We start from the raw sequence: 27562 nt of genomic DNA, 5'->3' as shown, positions 1-27562 counted from the left end.
TTTATTTGTGATACCTCCCTTTATGTCTAGGTCATGTACCTATTTTGACCTTATCTTTGCAAACAGTGTAAGATATTGGTCTATACCGAGTTTTTGCCAGACTACTTTCCATTTTTCTTAACAATGTTTTGCCAAGTTGTGAATTCTTATCCCCAAAGCTTAATTCTTTACATTTATGAAACATAAGGTTACTAGTATCATTTAATACTACATAAAGTATTTTTCTTTCCAAGTATCAGATAGTTTTGGTAATTATGACCTTACAATACAGTTTAGGATCTGGTACTTTTTCTAGGTTTTTTTATTGCATATCCAATTCATTACTCTGTTCTTTCTCTATTTTATTGATGTAATTGATGTAGAGATATAAATTTTTCTCTGATTACTGCTTTTTCTGTATCCCATAGGTTTTGATGCTGTCTCATTATTGTCATTCTCTTTAATGAAATCATTGTTTCCATGATTTATTCTTTAATCCAATCACTAGTCTCATTATTCAATGTCATACCAATTAAAATTACCAAAAAGAATATTTTACTGAATTAGAAAAAAATAACAAAATTTATTTGGAAGAACAAAAAGTCAAGAATATCAAAGTAATTGATGAGGAAAACATAAAGGAAAGAGGTTTAGCAGTACCAGATCTTACCATATTTTAAGGCTATAATTACCAAAACTATTTGATTTTAAGAAATAGAAAGGTAGATCAGTGGAACCAAGTAGACATATAATATACAGCAACAAGTAAATATAGTAACCTTTGCCTTAACAAATATAGTCCAAGGTATTTTACATTATCTATCATTGTTTTAAATGGAATATCTCTTACCATTTCTTCTTGTAAGGCTTTGTTGGTGATATATAGAAATGCTGATGGTTTATATAGGTTTACTTTCTATCCTGCTACTTTGTTAAAATTAATTGTTTCAAATAGCATTTTACTAAAATCTCTAGATTTTCCAAGTATACCATCATTCCATCTGCAAAAAAGAGATAGCTTTATCATCCCATTACCCCTTCTTATTCTTTCAATTTCTTTTTCCTTCTCATGGCTATTGCTAGAATTTGTAGTACAGTATTTAATAATATTGATGATAATGGGGGAAAGGAGAACTATATTGTCACATAAAATTACAAAACAAACCAATAAATAACATAAACAAGATAGGAGATATAAAAATCAAAGAAAAATAGGCTAGAAAACAAAAACTATAGAAATTATAAACCAAAAGCTAGTTCTTTAAAAGAATCAATAAAATTAATAAAGCTTTAGCCAACCAAATTAGAAAGAAGATGGGAATATCAAACCAACAAAATAGCAAATAAAAGGTGAAATCAAAATAAAAATGGGGAAAATAGAAAGGAACCTACTATGCATAGTTATATGAGATCACAAAAGGAATTGAGTAATACTTCAATAAAATGAAATACCTACACTAACAAGATGAAATAAAATCTTAAATAATAGATTTCTCTGTAAAAGTAGAACTAAAAATGAACTACATAAAAATTCTAGTCCTGATGGATTTACAGGAGAATCCCCTTATAGAATAATAATTGCCAATACTATGCAAAATCTTTTTGAAATGTGAAACAAAACACTTTTTATGAAAAAATATGGTCCTAATACCTAAACCTTGGATAAATTTCCTAATCTCTCATGAAATTTGTCATGGCATAAGTGTGCTTTGCAGTTTTCTATCTCCATTTGGAAATTTTTATTATTCTATGAATATTCTGCTTCTTGTTATAGCAATCTATCAGAATTCATTATTTTTTAATAGAGACAAGAATTTCAGGACCACTGTAACAAAAATAAATACTCAAAATGTTTTGGAGGGGGAATGTTTTACAGTCTCATTGAGTTGCTCACCTGGACTTCTTTTGACAAGTTTGGTATAGCTTTGAGTGAAAAACTGAGTTTTATCAGTAAAAATGACCATTTTTGAATTGTCAGTGCTCTAACTTTATATTTTTTGCCTCTGAAAAGCAATTTTTCTTCATAGCAACAGTTGGCAAGTTTGTGAATAAACATATACATGATATATATGCCACACATATGTATACTTGTACATTTACTGCTATTTTCCTTTTTTCTAACATGAAGAAGCTGCATTTTAAAGGAATTCATAACAACACCTCCCTCCCCCAGCTATCAGTTCTCTCTAAAAGCCTTTTCTTATTTTCTGACAATAAATTTGGCTGGTTGTCAGCAATAATTTGTCAGCTATTTTTGTTTGGTTTGTTTTTATTTTTATTTTCAGCCACATTTTTCTTTGTACTTCAATGTGTCCAAACCTGTTTTGTTATATACTTAAGTGATCCTATAAATTCTTCCCCACAATAGCCACAGTAGTATTTCTAGCATTTATTAACATATGTTCTGTAAGAACCATAACTTTTTCACATTTCCTTGAGGTAATAACCATTATTTAAAAATCGAAGTATTAAAAAGGTGGCAAAGTACTAAAACACAAACAATAATAACAAATCTAGGACTCTACCACTAACAGTGAGGATACTAGAATCTCATTAAAAGTCCAACATTTGCAGCTAGCCTATTGTTGGTAGAAGCAAACAAAATCCACACCAAAATTATTGCTTGTCCCAAATAATTCGCACAACACTATACATTCTGTCATATGTTTTTCATGACTATGCAATGATCCTATATTGTTCTGATCCACTTTCCTTCATATTTGAAGGTCTTTCCTGGCAGCTTGGTAAATTCCTTGGAGTTTGAAGCAATGACAGCTATTTTCCGCTCCTAATGGAGAATTCTTCCCAATTATACTTTAAACTCCTTGAAAGCAGTGGCTTTTGCTTTTCTTTGTCTCCCCACTAGTTAGCTGTCACATAGTAGGTGCTGAATAAATGTTTGCCTGACTGGTTCTCGTGATCAGTGCTTTTTATTTTGGTTCAATTGTAATCAAATCTAGACAAAGATATATATTAAAAATTATAGATCAGGCTACTCCCCACTTTCCCTATCAACAATTCTTTTCTGGAATCAAAGGGCTTAAGTCCTCTGCATCATTCCCCATGGTCCTCCTATATCTGAGTTACTCCTTCTTATGACAGAAGTTAAGCCCAAAAGAAACCCTTAGCCACTCACTCTTCCAGGAAGGATATAACAGCCCAATATGATCAATTGAAACAATATTTATAAAATACTTAGCACAATGCTTGCCACATAGTAAGTACTTATTAAGTGTTTATTTCATTTCATTCAATGTAAGCTGGGAGTGGTGATGTGGATAGGAAAATAGTACAATGAAAATGGATTTGGGGTCAAAACTCTGTAGAATTGCTAAAATTCTAGCTATATTGTCTAAAATATCCAATGAATGGTCGCCAATAAATTAGAAGCTTTAGCAAGACTATTTAAATATTTATTAAAGAGCATTAGGATCTAATGATCAGAGAGAGAAAGGTAAAAATCTAACTATTTCTAAGAGACCCCATCATCTGACCTGCCATGGTGAGGTCAGGAACCAAAAAGGGCCCAACATTTCCTTCTTCCTCCCAGAAGCCTCCTGTGAAACTGGGAACATCTCATCTACACGCACACACAGCTCCAAGCTAATTGGCTGGTAGCTTTGATAGACCGTACCCATGAGCGAATGTCACATGCCACATGGCTTGCCCTCAGATGCCTTTTCCTCATGGCAGAGTAACTCTCCAGCAGGTGGCGTCACTCCAATTGTTACACTCATACGTAAGGGAATTAAGTAAATAAATGTCTAAGTTTAGGGAAAAGGGACAAGAAGGATCACTCCCACTGTGGTACAGGGAGATGAAGTAGACTTTCTTGAACCTTGCAGTATTGCCTTGGGTTAGACTTATTTAACTCTAGTTCTGATAGATATAAATATGTGGTTTTGTTGTACACAGCTCATTAATATGAAAACTACATAAGTGACAAACCTTGGTCAGAAGGGTTTGAAAGAATAATTATGGAATACCAAAATAAAGATTCTCCCCTTTTCCCCCATAACTTCTGTGGGTAAAATAGAGTTTGAGAAAAACACTTTCTGCCAATAGCTGCTTGCTCGACAAAATGTTACAAAGGACCAAATCTTATTATGAACCTGGCCTACTTTTTGATTAAACCATATGTGTATTATGTCAACCTGTTCTATATTAATTCCATAATTAGCACACTAAAAACAATTTTGGCATATTTCTAACTTCATTAAATGAACAAAGTGTGCAATAGTTTTTGCTAATGCAAAACCTTCTAAAACTTGACTCTCTAATCATCAGATCTTGAGATATTGTTATTTAATGAATCCAAAGGACAAATAATATAATTTAGAGCTTATATCCACAGCACAGAACTTAAAGGTAAGTATGGTTAGTCCAACATAATAGTAAGCATGTTGGTAAAAATAGAAAATATGATAGTACTTCTTCATGCATTAATAGCTTCCTAAAATCAAATGTTATAACAGTGATGACAAAATGGGTGATTGGTTAATAATTAATAAGTTAACAGGCCGAGAACATTTTTGAAGGATATTGGATTTTTAAGCCTTTCTCAGATGATTTATACAATATAATCTTCATTGTAAAACTCTAAGGGAAAGTTTATTAAATGTTCCAATTTTGGGCTTTCCATCAGATTAAAACTTTATTAATAAATGCTTTTCTCCACTCCAGCAATCCAGCCAGAACATGGGACATAGGGATAAAGCTGACTCAATCTTGTTCACCATGACTGCGTCTTAGCAACATACTTATAAATTGTTCAAGTGGAAAAGTTGTACAGGCTAGTTAGGTCCATGGTAACAATGGCATAGCTGAGGGATATACAATTAATTTTGCTAATATTTTAAGACCACTTCCAGAAGATGAAAAAAATCATTTTATCAATTTGTGTTTTCCAAAAAACAAACATTCTTCTATTACTCCCATCAATAAGAACAAATTTGTTTGACCACTGGTATTTTTTCTTGAATTTTCTTTAGTATCAAAGTGAAAGTTTTTGTTTAGGTCATTGGTAAAATACCTTGAATTCATCCATGCTGCCATCCTGTTCTTAAGAACAGCAGGCTTAATTGAGTAATTCTTCAAGTACACTGTCAAATCCATACGGGTTGACACTTAGCTGCTTCACTGAAGAATATGGAACACTGCACATACCTAAACTTGAATTATTTATTTTGAGCCCTATACGGTACCTGTGCTGAAGTGAAGCTGGAGTAAAAACCTACTTTGATGTAAATAAGTCTTGTTCTGTGTTTTTCTCCCTAATTTATACCATTTTCTTCAGGGAAGAGTGGTAAAGCTTTTAAGAAATAAGCTGTGGGGGAATTTGAATTTATAGCTTCATTAATCTAGAAAAAATAAGGTAAGAGAACTTTCATCTTCATTCTGGATCCCTTATAAATCTAGTTGAAAACCTTTCCATATTTCGTCAGATTCTCTATGAAGAGGTTTTTCATGAGCTGTATTTCCCTTTAACTTAAACCTGAGTTGTTGAAATCAAGGAAATTTTAACCAATACCTTACAAACAAACAGATATACAAGATAAAAAAAGGGGCGGAGGAGAGTCCTGTGGATCTTATCATGCTACTGAAATCAAAGCAGATTATTGTTTTCTGGGAAGGTAACATTGGTTTGAAAAAAAGTTTCATAAGGAGGAAACAAAAATTAGTCCCCCGGTCTTATAACATTGAGATGTTGCCATCAAAAAAGTGAATGCTGAGGCAGCTAGGTGGCGCAGTGAATAAAGCACCAGTCCTGGATTCAGGAAGACCTGAGTTCATATTCGGCCTCAGACACTTGACACTTACTAGCTATGTGACCCTGGGCAAGTCACTTAACCCCTGTTGCCCTGCAAGAAAAAAATTTGGAAAAAAAAAGTGAATGCCTCACCCTATTTAAATCACCAGGAGACATGTGATATAGTCGACACTCTCATCTCTGAACATTTCTAGTTCTTGAGGAAAGAGAACCTTACAGACACTGATATGTTGTCTTTTCTCATTTACATGTTCTTTTTGGTAAATTTAGCATAAGGCTTTGGGTTCCAATATGATGAAAGTATTCAATTTGGGATTTTTTTGTTGCAACTTATGCTGATATGCAAATTGTTATTGTCATAGTGTTGGAATAAAGGTCAAATTTTATTCAAAGCATATTTGTCCTTGACCAGTATATTGTAGATTTGTATCTACATTTGACAGATGACCTAATTGCATATTTAGTTGTTAATACAAATTAATGAGGTCTAATCTGAATAGTTTGGAAGTAGTTATCTAATTAGTTATCTAATTATCTAATTATTAGTAACTAATTATCTAATTAGTTACTAAGAAATTCTTTTTAAAACATTTTCCCTATTTTTAGACAGTTTTGTAGTACCAAAAACAAAACAAACAACCAAAAAACAACCCAAACTTTTGTATCATCACTTACAGAGAAGTTCTGGTCATAAATTCTAATTTTAGTGTATTGGCTTGTTACATTTCTACCTAGAATCTTGTCTAGAACTCATCCTTTATCTAAAATATCCTTTGTCTCGCAATTCATCAAGTCTTTTTACTTCCTTTATATAGATGGCTTACAAAAATCCCACTTATTCCATGAAGCTTTCTCTGCCTAAGTAGAGGAAATAATGAATTCTCCTTGCTTTTTCTCTTTGTAACATATAAAAATACTCCTCTATTCATCATGATCACAATTTGCTTATATTTAAATTAATGGAAAATATATATTAATGGATTGTTTGCTTTGTTTTTATACTTATTAAATATTGTTTCACCCATTTTTTTTTATTATAGAGAGTTCATTAAGTCATACCATAACTGTATGGTAACTATATGGTAACTAGAACAATGACATTCATATACTACAATTTTCAAACACCTTCTGAAACAGACGTTAAGTATTGTTTACAACAGGAGAAAAAGAGATGTTCTGAGCAACCTAATTATTAGTAAATGTTCCTTTTGGTAAATTATATTTATCCTTCCTCTTACAGAAGAGTTTTTTAGTTAAGGGCTCAAATTCTCTAGTTAAAGGCTTTTTTTGGCTTAACAGGGTTAAAGATTTAGAGTTTAACTTTTGGAAAATACAAGTTATGTCTTTTTTCCAGGTAGAAGAAGCAGATGATTGGCTTAGACATGGTAACCCTTGGGAGAAAGCTCGTCCAGAATTCATGCTCCCTGTCCACTACTATGGAAAAGTAATCCATACCCCAAGTGGAAGCAAGTGGGTTGATACTCAGGTACATAACACTTTAACAGGAGATATCCATTTTGCATAGTCTTATTTTGATTTTGTATTATTCCTTCTGATAGCCTTCAGAAGTCTCTCATATGCTATTTTTATAAATGAAGTAATAGAAGTTTGGAGAGAATAAGTCATTTGCCAAAGTCCTATAACAGGTCATGAATTAGAACTTAGCCCTGAAGTGCTAGAAGGATGTTTGTTACCAACTCATTAAATGTCACAACATCTGGATTCCATAATAAGTCATCAAGGCCAAGTTGACAAAGAGGAAGGGGTAGAGTCTTATTGCTTAAACATTTTAAAGAATAATAATAATGGAAATTTATATAGTGTTTTAATTTTTGAAAAGTATTATCTCCATTTTATAAATAACGAAACTGAAGTTCTGAGAAATTAAATTAATTGTCCATAGTAGCAAAATTGCAAAGTACTTAAGGCCATATTTGAATGAAAAGTCTTCCTTATTGCAAGTTCAATACTCTCTCCATTATTCCATAAGATAGCATCTTTAAAGTTCATTTCTTCCTGAAAGCAATGAGAGAGATACATCTCTAAGACTTTTCTGTGACTATTTCTTTAGTTTCACATCAGGTCAGAAATAGAACAGGAATTAGACTTCAGACATCTGATTTGTAGCCTGATCTGCCAGACTTCCCAAGGGGGAAAAAGGCTTATCAATTATTTCTGTTTAACTATGTAGGTGATCCTTGCACTACCCTATGACACACCTGTGCCTGGATATATGAATAACACTGTCAATACCATGAGACTCTGGTCTGCTCGGGCACCAAATGACTTTAACCTCAGTGACTGTGAGTACTGAATCAGGTTCTTTCTATTTTTCCTATTTCTCTTTTTTTAAAACATTGTGAATCCAATGAATTTTCTGTTATATTCAGAGAGAGTTTACATGCTAAGATTTTTATATAAAGGGTAAACTTGAGAAAAGGCCTTGATTTTATCATATTTTTGCTATACAGGAAGCCATTTTAGAAAGCAAATAAAGCCATGATGGAAATTCCCATTGACAGTCAGATGTATGTGACCATTATACCCCCATGTGGGAATATAGAATGTAAGCGACTTGAAAACCATTTGACTTTAGGGTAATTTTTCATTTTCCAACAATGGTCCTATAAATTACTTAGCAAGTACAGTATAAAGTCAGGTTAATTTGATGGAATAGACTGAAGCATGCTATTTTTCGTTTTCTTTCATTTTTTTTCTTTTAATTAAGTTTTCTTGTACAAAATGACAAATATGGGGCAGCTAGGTGGCACAGTGGATAGAGCACCAGCCCTCGAGTCAGGAGCACCTGAGTTCAAATCCAGCCTCAGACACCTGACACTTACTAGCTGTGTGACCCTAGGCAAGTCACTTAACCCCCATTGCCTCACCAAAAAGACAAAAACAAAAACAAAATGACAAATATGGTAATGTTTTACATAATCATACATGTATAACCATATCTGATTGCATACTGCCTCAGGGAGGGGGAGGGGAGAGGGAAGGAGGGATAAAAATTGAAACCCAAAACTATAAATAAAAATGTTTATTACATTAAAAAAATAAAGTAAAAAATGACAAAATATTTGGTGTTTTTTTCTAACCATTCTCTTTAGTTAATGTTGGTGACTATATTCAGGCAGTTCTGGACCGAAATCTTGCTGAAAACATCTCCAGGGTCTTGTATCCCAATGATAATGTAAGTGATTATGCCTTATTTTTAAAAGGGTCAGCCCCTTTAGAAAAGGTATTTTTAAGTACCCTTCTCAATAGTCACATAAATCCAGCCATTTAATGTTGAATTTGATCTCAGGAAATGAGTGATGTTTTTCTCTTCTATCTAGATTTAGATAAATTGTCCTTATTCAAGTGAAGAATTAATTTTAGGCATTTGACACTTAAGATTCAATTGGTGCCTTACTCACCAACATCAAGAGGTTCTCTGGATTTAAAAACAATACTCTTGGGGCAGCTAGGTGGCGCAGTGGATAGAGCACCAGCCCTTGGAGTCAGGAGTACCTGAGTTCAAATCTGGCCTCAGACACTTAACACTTACTAGCTGTGTGACCCTGGGAAATCACTTAACCCCAATTGCCTCACTTAAAAAAACAAAACAAAACAAAACAAAAAAACCCAATACTCTTTGTAAAAGTTTGTCATTGGTGAGATGACACTTCCTTTCCAAATATAAATTTCATCTGCACAGTCAAAAAGGCCTCTCCTAGATTTGTATTTCAGGTCTCTTGACCTTTTTAACCAACTAGTAAGGTATAAATTACCCAATTTACAAGCATATCCTCTGTGTCAACCACTGTGTTAGGTCCTTGGGAAGATACACTGGAAATAAATCTCTGCCTTAATGGAAGTTATAATCTAGTAGGGGAAGAAGATACCAATTCAAAGCTATGACATACAATGTTGCTTAATAAGTACAATTAAAAAAAAAACCATAAACAAGATGCTGACCAAGGTCTGAGGGGGAAAATCTCACCTGCTGGGGAAATTAAGGGACTCTCTGAGGTGTTTTTAGTTGTGTTTTAATAGATGAGTGGAAATTCCGCAGGTGAAGAGGGTAAGAAAATTGGCCATGGGAATACCTTGAGCTAAGGTGCAAAGAGACATGAGAGTACATATTCCAGTAAAAAAAAATTCATGGAGCGAGATAACATGAGGTAGTTAACCTGTCAGTTAGGACCAGGTGACAGAGGGCTTAAATGATAGGCAAAAGACTTTTTACTTAATCCTAAAGCAATAAGGAGTAACCTGAAGATTTTGGAGCAAAAAATTGATGAATTCTTTCCTGGTCTCTCCATCTGCTAATGTCCTTCCTCCCAAAATATTTTATATTTAACTGTTTTGTGTATATTTGTACTTAGTACTATTTCATTTATGCTGTCTATATCTGTATGTGTACACTATCTCCTGCAGTAGAATGAAAGTTTATTACAAGTAGAGATAGTTTCATTCTTTGTACTTGGATCCCTAGTGCCTGGTATTCATTAGGTATACATTAAGTAATTAATAAATACTTGTTGCTTGATCAGTCTCTTCCCTGAAGCCTTTGCTGATTGACCCCCCAACCATATGCATGTACACAGTGTGCACAGACCCACAGAGAGGTTATTACACTATCCCACCTCAAGTAGCCTTTTATTTACTTCTCTGCATAAATGTTATCTTCCACTCCTTCTACTCCAACAGAATGGAACCTTCTTCAAAGCAAGTATTGTTTTATTTTTGTCTTTGTATCTCTAGCACCTTACAGTTTCTTTCACACAGTTGGTATTTAATAAATGTCTTAATTAAATTAAAGATATCCATGGTAAAAGTTCGTTGCCTTACCTTGACAGACTCTTCACATGCCTTTTTCTCCATGAAATATTTCTAAATATGGTATTTTATTGTAGTTTTTTGAAGGAAAGGAGCTGAGATTAAAGCAGGAGTACTTTATTGTGGCTGCCACTTTACAAGATGTCATACGACGCTTTAAAGCCTCAAAGTTTGGCACAGCGTTTGATGCTTTTCCAGATCAGGTAAAGAGCCTAAGAGTGTAGTCTCTAACAATGAAATAGCTAGAAACATGGTTGGTTTTCCTTTTCCAGATGAAAGCTTTAGGATAGAACTCTCTTCAGGTCAAGCAAACCAGAAGTGAACTATTTAAAACATCATGGGGGGCAGGTAGGTGGCACAGTGGATAGAGCACCGGCCCTGGAGTCAGGAGGACCTGAGTTCAAATCTGGCCTTAGACACTTGACACTTACTGGTTATGTGGCCCTGGGCAAGTCACTTAACCCCAATTGCCTCACCAAAAAAACAAAAACATCATGGCAAAAGCACAGGAACTTTCAATTTTTTAATTTTTATTACATGGACTCCATTGACAATGCAATGAGGATTATGGATCCCTTCTCAGAATGATTTTTTAAATCAATAAAATAAAATACATGGTATTACAGAGGAAAACAATTATATTGAAATATAGTTATCAGGACATTTTTTAAAAAACAAATTTATAGACCCCAGGTTAAGAATACCTGCCATAGGGGCAGCTAGGTGGTGCAGTGGATAGAGCACCGGCCCTAGAGTCAGGAGGACCTGAGTTCAAATCTGACCTCAGACACTTAACACTTACTAGCTGTGTGACCCTAGGCAAGTCACTTAACCCCAATTGCCTCACCAAAAAAAAAATAATAATAATACCTACCATAGCTTCTTACACGAAAATTTTTGATAGAAGATCAAGAGATGGGTGCCCAATATATCTTAAAAAGAAACAAATCATGCTGGATTCTTTGATTTCAAGTGTGCAGGGAAAAATGTATTTGGGATGGGATGTACTTGTTTAGCTCATAGATGTGAAAGGGACCTGAGGAAGCCCTTTACTTTTCTTCAAGAAAGTTCCTTCCCTGTCCCTCCACCCAAATGAAAACAACTCTAGAAGTAGTTTTAATTATTTGAAAATGAATATTTGGTTCATGCTTCAGTCCAGTAAAATACATACTCCATGGTCCCTAATTTAGTGTGGTGTTTCTGCAGGTTGCCATTCAGTTGAATGATACACACCCTGCCCTTGCTATCCCTGAATTGATGAGGATTTTGGTGGACATTGAAAGATTGCCCTGGTCTAAGGTTGGTAAAATAGTTGGATTCATTTTATATTATTTTGCTAATGATCTTAGAATATCTTTGACTAAAAGATATTGTCAAAATACCACTACATATTTTAAATTTATTAATTTCTCTAGGCATCTCTATTACTTCCTAATAAATACCCCTTCACCTCACTAGAATTCTCTTTGTAAATAAATTGGCACAGTTAAGCGAAAACAGATACATTCAAAGCATCTAATAACATATGTCTCATACCATTCCAATACTCTTCTCTACTGATACAAGATGGTAAGTCTCCTCATCCATCCTCTCCAGCCAGACTTTCAAGTAAATCTTTTGGTACCACTAGCTACCAATTTTAAAAGGATTGATGTCTTCCTAGGTGAAACAACTTGAACTTTTTTCTCCCATTGTGCTTTACTGAAAATGTTAACAAAATAAATGAAATTATTAGGAAAGTAAATATGAATCAATATTGAATTTTTTCACTTTTCTTTCAAAGGTAGAATGTTCTCAATGAAGCATATGACAGATAAATAACTATGACTAATTCTAAGTGTCCCCATGGATTTGGAAGTTGATATTGTTAAAAACTTAACAAAATAAGGGGAGCATTACTCAAATGCTTCTCTATAAAGTTTTTTCTTTTATAAAAAAATGTGAGAAATTCAAATAGGATTGTAGAATAGAGCAACAGAATGTTGCCTTATATCAGATACACTTAAAAATGTCAAAAATGTGGTCCCATTTCCCAGAAATTTGATATTTCCATTCAGTTAAGGAAAACCATTAATGAAATTAAATTTATCCAGCTCAACAGAATATCATCCTCTGTCTATATCTAAACATAACAGATGCAAGGAGAGATTTGGCTACCTATTTCTGGGGTCTGTGCATATCAAGGTAGCCATTTTTGCTAAGGTAGAAAGTTAACCATTCAATTTCCCTCAGGCCTGGAACATTACAACAAAGACATTTGCATATACCAACCACACTGTCCTCCCAGAAGCATTAGAGCGCTGGCCAGTGGAACTTGTGGAGAAACTTCTCCCACGACATTTAGAAATCATCTATGAGATCAATCAGAAACACTTAGACGTAAGTCTTTTTCAAGCCTTCTTTCTACTGCCTTTGCATGTAAGTAAATTGTTTCAAGTTGCAAAAGGGGGTTCTGACTTTTATAAAATATGATATCAAACATCATTTAATAGAATGTTTTTGTTGAAACTGAAGAAATTTCTACATTTGACCAAGAATCTAGTTTGTTTGCCTTTTTTAAAAGGTATTCATTTAAAAAAGAACCCAGAGAGTATTAATTTTATATTTATATCATTCTGAGTAGGCTTTATCAAATAATGGTGCTTGGAAGACAATTCTTGGTGCTTAACAGCTACTTTATTCAAAAGGAATTGACCTTTGTTTTTTTCTGTGATTAGAGAATTGCAGCATTGTTCCCTAAAGATGAAGACCGTCTCAGAAGGATGTCTCTAATAGAAGAGGAAGGGGAAAAAAGGATAAATATGGCCCATCTTTGTATTGTCGGCTCTCATGCTGTGAATGGTGTGGCTAGGATTCACTCTGACATTGTGAAGACTAACGTGTGAGCTTTGGTTACTCTGGCCCCACGGCAAACACAAATAGATTAATCAATTAACCTGTTAACTTGGCTATAGTCAAGGTGGTTGCCAGAAAAAAAAAGTTTGAAAAATGACACTCTTCTACACAAAGTTTCTACTTAAAAATCTCTTTTGGTCAATTCAAACCTATATTTTGAAACTAAAGGGAGACTTTCCTAAAAACAAAAAAACAAAAACAATCTGATGCATCGATGCCATTCAGTGAAGAACAGACTGGATATAACTATTATTTATAGTCAATAAAAATTGTGTATCTTTTACTCTCCTTCAGACTGCCAACCAAAAATGCTAGTTATCCTTTTCCCATTTTTAAAATTTTGCTAGTTTACTGACTTCTTGGGGTTTTATTGATCCAAACTCAATAACTTTCTAACCCTTAGATTCAAGGACTTCAGTGAGATAGAACCAGACAAATTTCAGAATAAAACCAATGGGATAACTCCAAGGCGCTGGCTTTTGCTCTGTAACCCAGGACTTGCAGAGTTAATAGCAGAGGTAACTATGGGAAATATTGAGTACATGTGTGTGAGCAAATTGACATGTAGGAAATTCATGAAGAAGCTCATCCCTTAAAAATAATGATGCTTATTTTGTTCAGGCAGAGCCTGAACAAAAAGGAAATTTGCCGATTTCTTATCCAGTTTATTTCTATTATATAGCTTTCAGAAACTTCTGACATCCTATCTAGATGCATCCCAGTTGCTGAATCAATGTTATTCTCTTAGACTTCAGAATTGTAAAGTCACTAGAGCCCAGGAGACAGAGTTTCTTTGTTATGAAAGATTTCAATAAGGACAAAAATAGAGGAAGAAAACAAAACCTATACAGATAATATTAGTTACCCAAGAAAACACAGCAATTTAGCAACATAGCCTTGGAATAGACCCCAAGGCCTTATAATTCCCAATCATGTTCCTTTCACTTTATATGTAGAATTTCCAGTGCTATATTTGTCCACATAGAAGGTAGATAGGCAGTCAAATATTATTTTAGAAATAAATGACAGTCTTTTAACTATTAAAATAAATTATCCCCTTTATTCAATATTTCTTTGTGTCATAAATAAATATCGCTTATCACATACTTAGAATCTTTTCCATGTGGAATTTGGTACCATTTGTGGATACTAATTAAGTATAATTTAGGAAGCATTTAGGAAGCATTTAGGAAGCACCTGCTATGTACAAGACACTGGAAATACATTAATATAATTTTTTCTTTAAATTTGAAGAAAATTGGGGAAGACTATGTGAAAGATTTGAGTCAGTTGGCCAAGCTGCACAACTTTGTTTCTGATGATGTTTTCCTCCGTGAAGTGTCCAATGTGAAGCAGGTGAGTGAGACTTTGCAGCATGGTAATGTTCACCTGGAACACCTTATTGTTTTATGTCTGTGTTAAAGCACTAAAAACCAGATATGTTCAGAGCAGAGAAGCTTTTATATTTTCTATTTCAATAGGAAAACAAACTCAAGTTTTCTCAGTTCCTGGAGAAGGAATACAAAGTAAAGATCAATCCATCTTCCATGTTTGATGTGCAAGTTAAAAGGATCCATGAGTACAAGCGACAACTCATGAACTGCCTTCACGTCATTACAATGTATAACCGTGAGTTTGTCCTTTTGCTTGCAGTTGGGGCCCTTATAGACCTTTGGGAGTGGAAGAAGTAGCAGTGCCAGTATATGGTTTTGTTACCCTCCTCACCAACCCTTCCCTCTCCCCACTCCCAATCTTTTCTAGGCATTAAAAAAGACCCCAAGAAGCCATTTGTGCCCAGAACAGTTATAATTGGAGGCAAAGTAAGTTAATCTAATTGGATGGATTTTGAAGTTCAAGTCTTTTACTGTCATTTTGTACATAGTAAATGTTTATTTTCACAAGGCTGCTCCAGGATATCATATGGCTAAAATGATCATCAAGCTCATCACATCTGTGGCTGATGTGGTGAATAATGACCCTGTTGTTGGAAGCAAGTTGAAAGTCATCTTCTTGGAGAACTATAGAGTGTCTCTGGCTGAAAAAGGTATACTAACAATAGGTAACATTTGTGGAGCACTTTAAGTTTTACAAGGTACTCTCTGTTTTTTTCTCATTTGATAACAATCTTGTGAGGTGGCTACTATCATTATTCCCATTTTACAGAGTCATGGAGGGATTAAAATGATTTTTTCCAAAATCACATAGTTATTAAATATCTAAGGCAGAATTTAAATCCAGGGCTTCCTAAAACCAAACCCTGGAACCACAAAGTATTCATTGAGCATTAGATTTGTACTGGGCGATATAAATGACAATATATGGGTTACGTGTTAGAGAGAAAGTAATCACTGCTGTCAAGATGTTTGTAACCTAATGGAAAATGCTAGACATGTAAGCTGTAGAGTATCACACCTGGGCAGAACTCAAGGTTTCTACATCTACCTGACTTACAATGAGATTGATGTTGCTATGTCAAAGCGAATATTCTCATTCTATACTTCAAAATGCATTTCATTGTCAAGGAAAACTGGGTGTTGATGTTAAATACCTGGAATTCTGTAAGAGTGGATACTGGTCTTCTTTATAAGAGGAGAAATTTATTGTGTTCTTAACCCTTAATCTTGGAGTTCCCTCGCTACAGAACTTTCTTCTTGTCATTGTGAGGGAAAACCTAGGAGATGTTGCTATTATTTGTTCACACAGGAGTAAGGAAATAGATCAGGTTGCCAAGGAGTGAGATTTGGATATGTCTTGCACTGGGACTCTCCAGGAGGAGGAGTTAACATGTGGAGGTAGACAAGTTTGCCTAATAGCTACATGTCCTTTATTCGGCACTGGTACCTTTTGCTTATTTATCCTCATGTGCTTACAAAGCACTCCCCACATGCAAATTCCTCTTCTGCATGCACTGATTTCCCAAATACACCAAAGATATCAAGGAATAATTTTTTTAGTGTCCTTGGGCCACTATAAAGACATTCGAAAACTGTCAATCTGTGACCTACAGGAGAACCTCATCATTTCTTCAGGCATTGAAGGTTATAAAAATCTACCCTCCTGGGGGTTCAGCTTAAATTGTTTATAATATACAAATGTACTTTCAGAATAGAGCATTGATTTGGTAGCTTCTGTAATTAAAAAGTGTCTTTGGGCAACACTCATTCATGTGTACAAAAAGAGAGTTGGAATGTCAGAATTGTGGTCTCTAGTCCCAAATATATTTGCATACAGGCTGTTTCATTCTGAATATTTCAGATGTAAAGAAAGCAGAATAATAATAATAAAAGAATTCGACAACATAGAATAACAATGCAACTAGGATTTTTAAAAACCCTGGAAATAATATGAATTTTGGTTTTTTTGGTGCTGACTAGTTTTGTGAGGAAAAGGACTGGAGAATCAGAAAAAAATCAAAATTATTAACTTGAATGCAAATTATTGCTAGTTATTCCAGCCACAGACTTGTCAGAACAGATTTCAACTGCTGGCACTGAAGCTTCAGGGACAGGCAATATGAAATTCATGCTGAACGGAGCTCTCACCATTGGTACCATGGATGGAGCAAATGTAGAAATGGCCGAGGAAGCTGGAGAAGAAAACCTGTTCATCTTTGGCATGAGGGTAGATGATGTTGCTGCTCTGGACAGCAAAGGGTGAGATACTCTTGCATTTTGGCAATTCACAATCACAAGAGTCTAGGAAGCCCCAAATTTCACACGCAAAATTTCATAAGGCCCCTTTTAAGTAAGTTTTTTAATCTGGGACAACACAGAAAGATAAAACATAATACAGGGTTGAGTTGTTATTTTATAACATCCATCTTTGAGCTGACTTGAGTAAAACTGCTTCATAATATCATCTAAAAGAAAGTGGTAGTGGGACAGATCTCAATTGAAAAATAATATGAAACATTTATTTCCCCTCTCTTGCAGAGGACTTGATTTATATTAGGTCTAAAGCTACTAAAACGATAATAAAAGAAAGTGTGCTTCTGTATGTTTTGATTATGCTGTTGACTTTTCATACACTGAGTTCCCTAGCCTTCAGTATATAATTTCCTACCAAGTTCTGTGAATGTGTTGGCCTAGCTATTTATTTAAAATATTTTGTTTTGTTTTATTTGCTTTTAGCGAGGCAATGAGGGTTAAGTGACTTGCCCAGGGTCACACAGGTAGTAAGTGTCAAGTGTCAGAGGCCAGATTTGAACTCAGGTACTCCTGACTCCAGGGCCGGTGCTGTATCCACTGCGCCACCTAGCTGCCCCCCCCAAACTTTAAGGGCATAAGTATATATATATATATACTCCCATACTTCCATTTATGACAGAGAAAATGGGATGTTTTATAATCTCTTATCATTAAAGTTCTATGTTATATGTAATAACTAAGTCAAATTTGAAAGATATTAGAAAAGATCTAAAAGGTCTTTGTATACAATAATATTGTAATGATGAAATCTGCCACAACTTTGAATAATAGTTAATTAAAAAGCCATGAATTGGGGCAGCTAGATGGCACAGTGGTTAAAGCACCGGTCCTGAATTCAGGGGTACCTGAGTTCAAATCCGGCCTCAGACACTTGACACTTACTAGCTGTGTGACCCTGGGCAAGTCACTTAACCCCCATTGCCTGCAAAAAAACAAACAAAAAGCCATGAATTTCATACTGTTTATAGAATTTCTAATGCTGCTCCTTTTGTATTATATGTAACTCTGCCCTCATCAACCCTATCCTTAGGTATGATGCTAAGGAATATTATGAGAAAATTCCAGAACTAAAGCTGGCAATTGATCAGATTGATAATGGCTTCTTCTCTCCAAAGGAGCCAGAGCTTTTCAAAGACATTATCAACATGCTATTCTATCATGACAGGTCAGTATCCAAAATGGGACAGATAGGGTATGACTTTGGGAACCTATTTTTTTCCTCATTGGGCAAAAAGATTAGTGGTTAGGCCATGCTAGGTGAGCATGGATTCCAGATCAGAAAGAATGAAAGCAAGGCAAGAAAAATTGGGTTTTTATCAAATAAGAATGGCAATGGGATTTTAAAATAAAACTGACAAAAGTAGCATTCTGATTTTCTCATGTAATTGGTGTGTCTTGCTATCAAATATATCAAATGATAGAATTTCTTAAGTATAAAAAAGGCTGTAGAAAATCATGTGGGCTAGTTAAGATTCTTGGTAATTGGTTTGAATTTTGTCATCATTCAACCAAAGAGTCTAACTAGATGACAGAGCAATGTGTAATTTCAATAAAATTAGAGCAAAAGCTGTAGAACGTGGTAATAATTCTTTTGTTTTCATTTTTTATCCCTCAATAAAACAGGTTTAAAGTCTTTGCAGATTATGAATCCTATGTCAAGTGTCAAGAAAAAGTCAGCCAACTATATATGGTAAGAGCATCTCTAATTTGTCTTACCTATGAAATTTGAAGAGGATATCATTTTTTCGGAGGGTTCAAGGGAAACTTTCCATTTTCCCACTTAAGAAATGTTTCTCATACACTCAGGTCCTTGCTGTTAGATCAAAATGGAGAATAGGTGCAGTTTTCCTATTCATTAAGGCAAAAAAAATAATCTCAGTTTGCTTCTAATTGGTCAGAGGTGGGATTTTGATTTGCTTTTAGTGGCATAGCTATATATGTTGATCATCTAAGGAAAAAATGTTTAAAAACCTGTCCTCTTTTTTTTTTTTTTTTGGTGAGGCAATTGGGGTTAAGTGACTTGCCCAGGGTCACACAGCTAGTAAGTGTCAAGTGTCTGAGGCTGGATTTGAACTCAGGTCCTCCTGAATCCAGGGCCAGTGTTCTATCCACTGTGCCACCTAGCTGCCCTCAAAACCTGTCCTCTTAATTATAAAATAAATAGCATTTATACAATGTGGAGAACTATTTAGGTAGTATTTATATGCATGTAAAAAGAAGACTTTTGCACTTTCCCAATAGAGACTAATGAGTAACCGTTAGCAATCCAAATTATCGATCTTCCACAAATGACATTCTCTACTAGGGTTAGAGGATTTAGTTGTGTACATGAAATATTTTATAGAGTCTTAGGGGTCCAGTAATTAGCATAAGAGAATAATTACTAGGTAAATGACTAACAGGTAAGGATGCTGCAACTCATCCATGACTTGCCTTTATTTTTAGCCTTATTTTGGAAAATTCTGTTATAAATTCTGGTGTATAGTTACAACCAAAGATCTATTAAATCATGAGAAATCTTACTACCCATTAAACATAAGTAACATCATTCTGGATATGGTATAAGCACAATTAAAAGGGTGTTTTTTTTATAAAAACAGAGAAACTGAAACAAGACATAAATATTTTTCATTTAAATCTCAAAAATTAAATAAAAGCTTTGAATATATTAGCATGCTTTCTCTGAGACACAGGAAGCCAGGTATAGTCCCAATTTGTAGTGTTTGTAATATATTTGGGTTTTGCTATAGGATTACTTTATATCTGTACTGCTTTACTCACTATGACCTTATTTTATATCAAGTTATATCAAGTTCCCAGAAGCACATCGAGCTATTCTCACTGTATATTCAAGATTATTGGTTTTACCAAATAAGGGAACAGAAAATGGCAGTTTTATCTTCAGGTCAAAAGTGACCCATAATGTTTCCCTGCCACTCAACAGCATTTTCCTACCTCATTTAGATAGCTATAGTTATATACATGTATGAGTATATATATAATATATGCATATGTTCATAACCTATTTTATAACTTGAATTACTTCTGACTCCTTGCATCATTATTTTTTTTTTGACCTGGAATCTCTGAATTTGGGCTAGACTATTCCTGGGAGTTTTTATTTAGGACTTGTAGATCCTTTCTATATCCCCTTTCACTCTGGTTCTAAGAAGCAAAATTTAAATTTCTTGAAATGTGTCTGAGATCTCTCTCTCTCTCTCTCTCTCTCTCTCTCTCTCTCTCTCTCTCTCTCTCTCTCTCTCTCTTGGTCATGACTTTTAGCTAGTTCAGATGATTCCTAAATTATTTCTTTTGAATCTGTTTTCCAGATCAGTTGGTTTGTTATGAGATACCTTACATTTTCTTCCATTTTTCAGTCTTTTTATTATGCTTTAATATTTCTTATAGTTTCATGTATTTGTTGGCTTCTAATTGCTCCATTCTATTTTTTTAAGTTTGATGTTTAGGCAAAGTTTTTTACATCTTGTGCCAAGCTATTAATCCCCTTTCCAGTTCTTCTATATCTCTCTTTTCCAATCTTTTCCTCTAGTACTCTTATTTCATTGATAAAAAGAATTTTTAACTTTTTCAACTCTTTCTTTATCTCTTCCAGACATTTTACCCAAAGTATGTTGACTTTTTGAGTAGATGTTTTTGAGTCATTTTCTTCTGAGTCTGAGTCTTGAGTTTACCTCTTATCATGATAGCTTTTTATGGTGGTATTATTTTTCTTCATTAGTTTTTTTGCTCATTTTTCCAGCCTACTTCCTGAATTCAAATTTGATGTTAACACCAGGCTCTGTGCATTTCTGGAGGGAAAGTCTGGGCTGGTCCTGTTGCTGCTTTCTTGGAATATTAAGTATTGTATTATTCCAGAATTTTAGGGACAGTTCAGGCTGGGGACCTGCAAGCTCTTAGTACTTCCAAACTTGCCTAATCCAAAAGTCTGAATGCTATCTCCTGGCCTTTGAGCTTTGTAAATTCATGACCTGGCTTTGGGTCTGAGCAATAATTGTCTACTGCTGAACTTGGCCCTTATTAGTTAGCTGTTTTAGAGTGACAGAACTAAAGGATCCTCTTTGGTGTGGGATTCCAGCCATTGTTATTTCTCAGTAGACTCCAAACTAAGCCAGAAGCTAAAACTGGTATCCCACTATGCTTTTGTGGTCTTAGTTCAACAGCTGTTGCTTATCTCAGAACTTTTCCCTCTTTTTATACACTGCCTAGGGCATGTGTATAAGTACCATTTTTTTTTCTTAAATGTTTTTCTTGATCTGTAAAACAAGAGTATGAGGTATTATGTGTAAAAATCATGCTACTCCTGGGTTCAGATTCAAAACTGGGTAGTGAGTAACAAAGCTGGCAGTTGGCACCCATTCCCATTGCAGTACACAAGAATGGGTCTGGGACTTCCTCTTTCTCTGGTGCATAGCCCCTCCATAGGCAATGGAGTGTTCCACTTAGCTGCCTTTAGCTGACTCCATTCCAAATTTCTGCAAACCTCAATCTCCCTATGCTGACCCAGCCTGGAAAAATTACTCATTGTGACTTTTTCTTGGATTTTCTTATCAGGATTCAGTATTTTCTAAATCTGTTTAGAGAAATTTTGAGAAGCTCACCAATCCTCAAAATATTTCTAACCACGCTATCATTTTAGCTCCAACCCTATAGAATGTAAATATTTCTTACATTTTGCCCATTTTTAAATAGTAGTTTTTATGGTGAATGTATATAGTTTACTTTGAATATATATGTGAATATATAACATTTTCTCCAAATTACTAGAAGATAACCATTTAAATTGGTGGAGTATGGTTTTATAACAAGATTTGTTCATCTAAGTAGAGTATTAGCTAGATGATTTACTTTGCATTACAACTAGTTAACTAAAACAAGAAAATAATGGATCGATCTTGATATATTCTGAATATACCTAGGTGGTAAGGTTCCATATAGGATACTTAGGCTCATTGATTTAGAGCTGGAAGGAATTGTAGAAACCATTAGTCAGATTTTCAATAAACATTTATTAAGTACCTACTGTGTTCCAACTAAGTGTTGGGGATACAAATCATAAGAAGAAAGACAGTCTCTGCCCTCACAGAGCTTACATTCTAATGGGGGAAGACAATACTCAAAAGGAAGCTGAAAGGGGAGGGGGTGCTACCAGAGGGTACACAACATGGGAACATTATATTTTGCGTCAAAACCAAGCTAAACAGCTGGTGGTAAATGAAGAGTTGGCTAGAAAATACTGAGCCCACCATAACAGGATGCTTTAGGAGGAGTTTTGCACTGAACTCCATTCATCCTTGGAATCAAAAGAAGAGAGGCAACTGAGGGTACTGAGGAGGTGTTGAATAGTAAAACTAAAGCATTCTCCATGATGATGAGACTTCAGGTGATGAGCTTATCCTAGGGGAAAGCATGATGTTCCTGGATTCAAAAACCAGAAGGGCTGATGGGAATATGATATCTAACTCCTTTTTACAGGTAGGAGATAGAGGTTGGAAAAGATTAAGTGACTTGCCCAGGGTTACATAGCTAGTAAGTGCCTGAGGCACAATTTAAACTTGGGTTTTCCTGAATTTGGGGCCTGGACTCTATTATTCCACTTAGCTGCCTTACACTGTACATACAACCTTCTACTTTCTTGGTCTTGCTGCTCTGGAAAGATCTGGCTGTGGAGACCACAAAGATGAGAATGGCAGGAACCAAGAATACCAGTTTTCACTTCTGATATTAGTGTTCTATGTCCCAGTTTCAAAATATATTGAGAATAGAAGAAACCCATCTAATCCATGCTTACCTCCCTATTAATATTCAGATTTACAATAAACTGTCTGTTTGTATTTTTCATCATTTAGAATATAGAGTTACTTTAAGGCTGAAACTAAATTATTATACCCCTTTGTGTTTTTATATTGTGACAGGCATTGTAAGATTTGCAATACATGCTGATTAATCATTTTTAACTTGCCAGGATTCCCAGAGAGCATATGTTACCACCATAAACTAAGAAATAGCAGCTTTACTAATTACAAATTCAAAAATATGAATTCCATACAGCACTAAATATTCTTAAAAATGCAAACTAGAGAGGGGCAGCTAGGTGGCGCAGTGGATAGAGCACTGGCCCTGGAATCAGGAGTACCTGAGTTCAAATCTGGCCTCAGACACTTAACACTTACTAGCTGTGTGACCCTGGGCAAGTCACTTAACCCCAATTGCCTCACTAATTAAAAAAAATGCAAAATAGAGGGCCTCCAATTTTATAAAAAGCAATGACTACTACAGTAAAAGTACTTCAGAGCTATTGATTTTTAAAATTAGTATTTCTCATCTCCAGTGAAATATAATCTAGAGTTTCAACAAGCAAATGATATAAATCTAGTTTTTCAAACCTACTGTTAGTTTTGTTGTTACTTGCTTAGTTATAATTTTCTGCAATTTAAGAAGGGAGAGGAAGGGAATGAGGATTTTTTTATCCTATATACCAGGCACTCTGCTAAGTACTTTACAAATATTATCTCATTTGATCCTCAGAACAACCCTGAAAGGTAGGCATTGGGGTTTTTTCCCCCATTTTACAGTTGACAAAACTGAAGCAGACAGACATTCAGTGCCTGGCTCTGGGCCACATAGCCACTAAATATCTGAGGCTAGATTTGAACTCCCACCTTCCTGACTCCAGACCCTGATGCCACTGGGCCACCTAATTACCTATTTATAATGTTCTGTAACTCAACAAAAATATTTTGACATTGTTTTCTGTGAGATTTTACAATAAACCAAATTTGTCAAATATTCTCCAACTGAAGGGAAGAATGGAGTATAATAATGGTATATTTTTTGTTTACAGAATTCAAAAGAGTGGACCAGAATGGTAGTGAAAAATATAGCTGCCTCAGGCAAATTCTCAAGCGACCGAACAATTAAGGAATATGCTAAGGACATCTGGAGTATGGAGCCCTCAGATCTGAAGATTCCTCTACCAAATGAACCTAGAGAGGAGCTGAATAAAGACAACGGTCACTGAATCACCAAAATGGAGTTCTGAACAATCTGTGTGTTTGGGGCTGGGGGGAGATATAAGTATTTTACTGTACTAAATATTTTACTGTGCCTAAGTATATTTTGCAACATTCCTTGCTTTAAATATAGAATAATCCAAGCATCTTTTGGAAGAAAAATACATCTGTCTACTGGGATTGAAATAAAGGACTAAGTTAAAGAAACCTAAGTTTAAGAGAGTTCAAATGTTTTTATGCTAGCCAATTATTTTATAACACTAGGTAATGCCATATTATCAAAGCTGATCAGACAGAAAAATACTCAGATTTTTAATGTAATACAAGTGTGTCAAATTAATTAAAATATAATCATTTTGTTATATTGGAAACTCTTTAACATCAATCTCTAGACCTAAACCAGGAGGTACTTCATTTAAAAAGGTTTTTCAAAATTCTTGTTATAACCATCTCTGAAACATTGAAACAAACTCTGAAACAATCAATATAGACATTTATTAAGTACCTACTATATGGCCAGCATTATGTTCAGTGTTGGGTTTACAAAAAGAGGCAAATGACAATCTCTGTCCTAAAGGAACATACAATCTAATGGGCAAGACAAGATGCAAACAAATATTAAAAAGTAAGTTATGGGGGCAGCTAGGTGGTAGAGTAGATAAAGCACTGGCCCTGCATTCAGGAGGACCCGAGTTCAAAGCCAGCCTCAGACACTTGACACTTACTAGCTGTGTGACCCTGGGCAAGTCACTTAACCCTCATTGCCCCGCAAAAAAAAAAGAAAAAGAAAAAATATAAAAAGTAAGCTATGTACAGGATAAACAGGAAATCATTAAAAGAGAGAGGGCACTAGAATTTGGAAGGGTTTGGGAAGGCTTCCTGTGGAAGTCAAGGAGGTGAGTAGTTGGAGTGGAAGAAGTGTGTTCCAGGCATGAGGGACAGCCAGAGAAAATAAGAGATAGATTATCTTATTTGTGCAACAGCCAGGAGGCCAGTGTCACTGGATCAAAGAGTATATGTTGGGGAGTAAGGTGTAAGGAGACTACAAAAGTAGGAGGGGGCTTGATTATGACAGCTTTTGAATACCAAACAGAGCATTTTGTATTTGATAATGGAAGCAATAGGGAGCTACTGCAATTTATTGAGTGGGAGTGAGAAGTTAACATGATCAGACCTGCATTTTAGGAAAATCACTTTAGTGGCTGAATGGAGAATGGCATGAAATAGGGAAAGATTTGAAGCAGGTAGACCCACCAATAGGCTATTGATAAGTATGAGGTAATGAGGTCCTGCACAAAAGAGGTGTCAGTGTCAGAGGAGAGAAGATGTATTTGAGAAATGTTGCAAGGGTGAAATTGGAAGGCCTTGGCAACAGCTTGGATATGAAAGGTGAGAAATAGTGAGGAATCCAGGATGAGTTATAGGTTGCAAGCCCAGAGGAACTGGAAGGATGAAATTACCATCTGCAGTATTAGGGAAAGTAGAAAGGAGTTAGGGCTTAGGGGGAAAGGTAAACAGTTCTGATCTTCTAGACATCTAGTTGGAGATACCTGAAAGGTAGCTGGAGATCCAAAATTGGAGGTCAGCAGAAACATTGGAACAGGAAAGATAGAATTGAGAATTATCAGGATAGAAATGGTAATAAAATTCATTGTTGCTGATGGGATCACCAAGTGAAGTAGTATAGAGGGAGAAGAGAAGAGGGCCTAGGGCAGAACCTGGAGGGACATGATGGATAGAGGACATGATCCAGCAAAGGATTTCAGTTTCAGTGCAATGATAAGGTCAGAAGTCAGACTGTAGGGGTTAAAAAGAGATTCAGGGGGCAGCTAGGTGGCGCAGTGGATAAAGCACCGGCCCTGGACTCGAGTACCTGAGTTCAAATCCGGCCTCAGACACTTGACACTTACTAGCTGTGTGACCCTGGGCAAGTCACTTAACCCCCATTGCCCGCAAAAAACCAAACAAACAAACAAACAAAAAAAGAGATTCAGAGAAGAGAAAGCAGAGGTGCCTAGTGTAGATGGTCCTTTTGAGGAATTTAGCTCTAAGGGCTGAAGAGACATAAGAGAATAGTTAGCAGGGATGGAAGGACCAAGTGAGGATTTTTTCAGGACAGGGGAGACATGAGCATGTGTATAGATAGTAGGAAATGAGCCAGTAGAGAGAGACTGAAAATAAGTGAAAGAGTGGGGATGACAGAGGGGCAGATTTGTTGAAAGAGAAGAAATGGAATGGGATCAGTTGAAAAAGTAGAAGGGATGGTCTTGGCAAGGAGTAAGGCTATTTCATTGTGTGAGTCAGGGACAAAGGAGATAGTGACAGAGGACATTTCAGTGATAGGAGCTGAGGAAGACAGGGGAGAAAGAGTTCATGGTGAATGTCCCTACTTTTTCTTTCTGTAAACTATAAGGCAAGGTTCTCAGCTGAGAGAGTTGGGGAGGAGAAGCCACAGGAGGTATGAAGAGGGATGAAAAGGTCTGGAAGAGCCACTATGGAGGGTGAGATGGTGAGTTGATAAGGGAGGCATGGTAGGATTTCCCTAGCAGCAGTAAGAGCCTAGTTGAAGTTATGTAATATAAATATGTAGGGGACCCAGTCAGAATGGGTTGCAAGCTTTTCCCCACCTTCATTCATTAGTATGTATGTAGGCATAAAAGTGAAATGTAATGGGTGGTGGGAATGATCCCAGGCTGAGCCTTGGCTGGGAAGAATTGGTGATATGATAAAGGAGCTAGACATGAATGTACCTTAGAGATCATCTAATGCAGTTTTTTTCTATTCCATCTTTGCCAATCTGATAGGTGTGAGGTGGAACTTCAAAAGTGCTTTGGCATGCATCTCTCTTAGTTATTTGGAACATTTGTTTTCATATAATTGTTGCTAACTTAGATTTTTATTCCTTTGAAAACTGCCTTCCATAACCTTTGACAATTAACTAAGGAATGACCCTTAGTCTTATAAATTTACATCAGATCCTTATATATCTTTGAGACCTTTATCAGGGAAACTTGTGATGAATGTTTTCCTATTACCTATTTTACTTCTGATTTTGATATTAAATTTACTTCTATAAAAACTTTTAATTTTATATAATCACTTAATTATATTTAAATTTTATTTAATCCTGTGGTATTCTATTACTTTTTTGGTCACAAACTCTTTCCCTATCCATAGATCTGAAAGTAATTTCTTCTTTAGTCCTCTAATTTATTTTATGATTTGACCTTTTATAGTTAGATCATGTATACAAGTGGAGCTTATCTTGATATATAAGGTGAGGTACTGGTCTAAACCTGCCCAATTTTCCCAGTAATTTTTGTCCAATAATTACTTCTTCCCCTAGTAGCTGA

General features: G+C 35.3%; 1 protein-coding gene across 1 annotated transcript in view; it reads left to right on the top strand.

Moving 5' to 3' along the window:
• The window catches only part of PYGL (glycogen phosphorylase L), a 66435-nt gene extending 42019 nt beyond the window's left edge, over positions 1-24416 (top strand). Inside the window, exons 5-20 of the mRNA XM_043982875.1 lie at positions 7104-7235; positions 7941-8052; positions 8863-8945; positions 10654-10779; positions 11783-11875; positions 12809-12955; positions 13294-13457; positions 13875-13989; positions 14726-14827; positions 14953-15100; positions 15233-15291; positions 15374-15515; positions 16917-17124; positions 18209-18343; positions 18802-18868; positions 24041-24416. Of these exons, the coding sequence (XP_043838810.1) occupies positions 7104-7235; positions 7941-8052; positions 8863-8945; positions 10654-10779; positions 11783-11875; positions 12809-12955; positions 13294-13457; positions 13875-13989; positions 14726-14827; positions 14953-15100; positions 15233-15291; positions 15374-15515; positions 16917-17124; positions 18209-18343; positions 18802-18868; positions 24041-24217 (2010 nt within the window). The 3' untranslated portion in view covers positions 24218-24416. The remainder of the gene's footprint in view (positions 1-7103; positions 7236-7940; positions 8053-8862; positions 8946-10653; positions 10780-11782; positions 11876-12808; positions 12956-13293; positions 13458-13874; positions 13990-14725; positions 14828-14952; positions 15101-15232; positions 15292-15373; positions 15516-16916; positions 17125-18208; positions 18344-18801; positions 18869-24040) is intronic.
• The last annotated feature ends 3146 nt before the right edge of the window (positions 24417-27562 follow it).

The sequence above is a fragment of the Dromiciops gliroides genome, chromosome 2, assembly GCF_019393635.1.
Source record: "Dromiciops gliroides isolate mDroGli1 chromosome 2, mDroGli1.pri, whole genome shotgun sequence".
In the NCBI taxonomy this organism is placed as follows: domain Eukaryota; kingdom Metazoa; phylum Chordata; class Mammalia; order Microbiotheria; family Microbiotheriidae; genus Dromiciops; species Dromiciops gliroides.
This window is presented reverse-complemented; position numbering and strand designations above follow the sequence as displayed.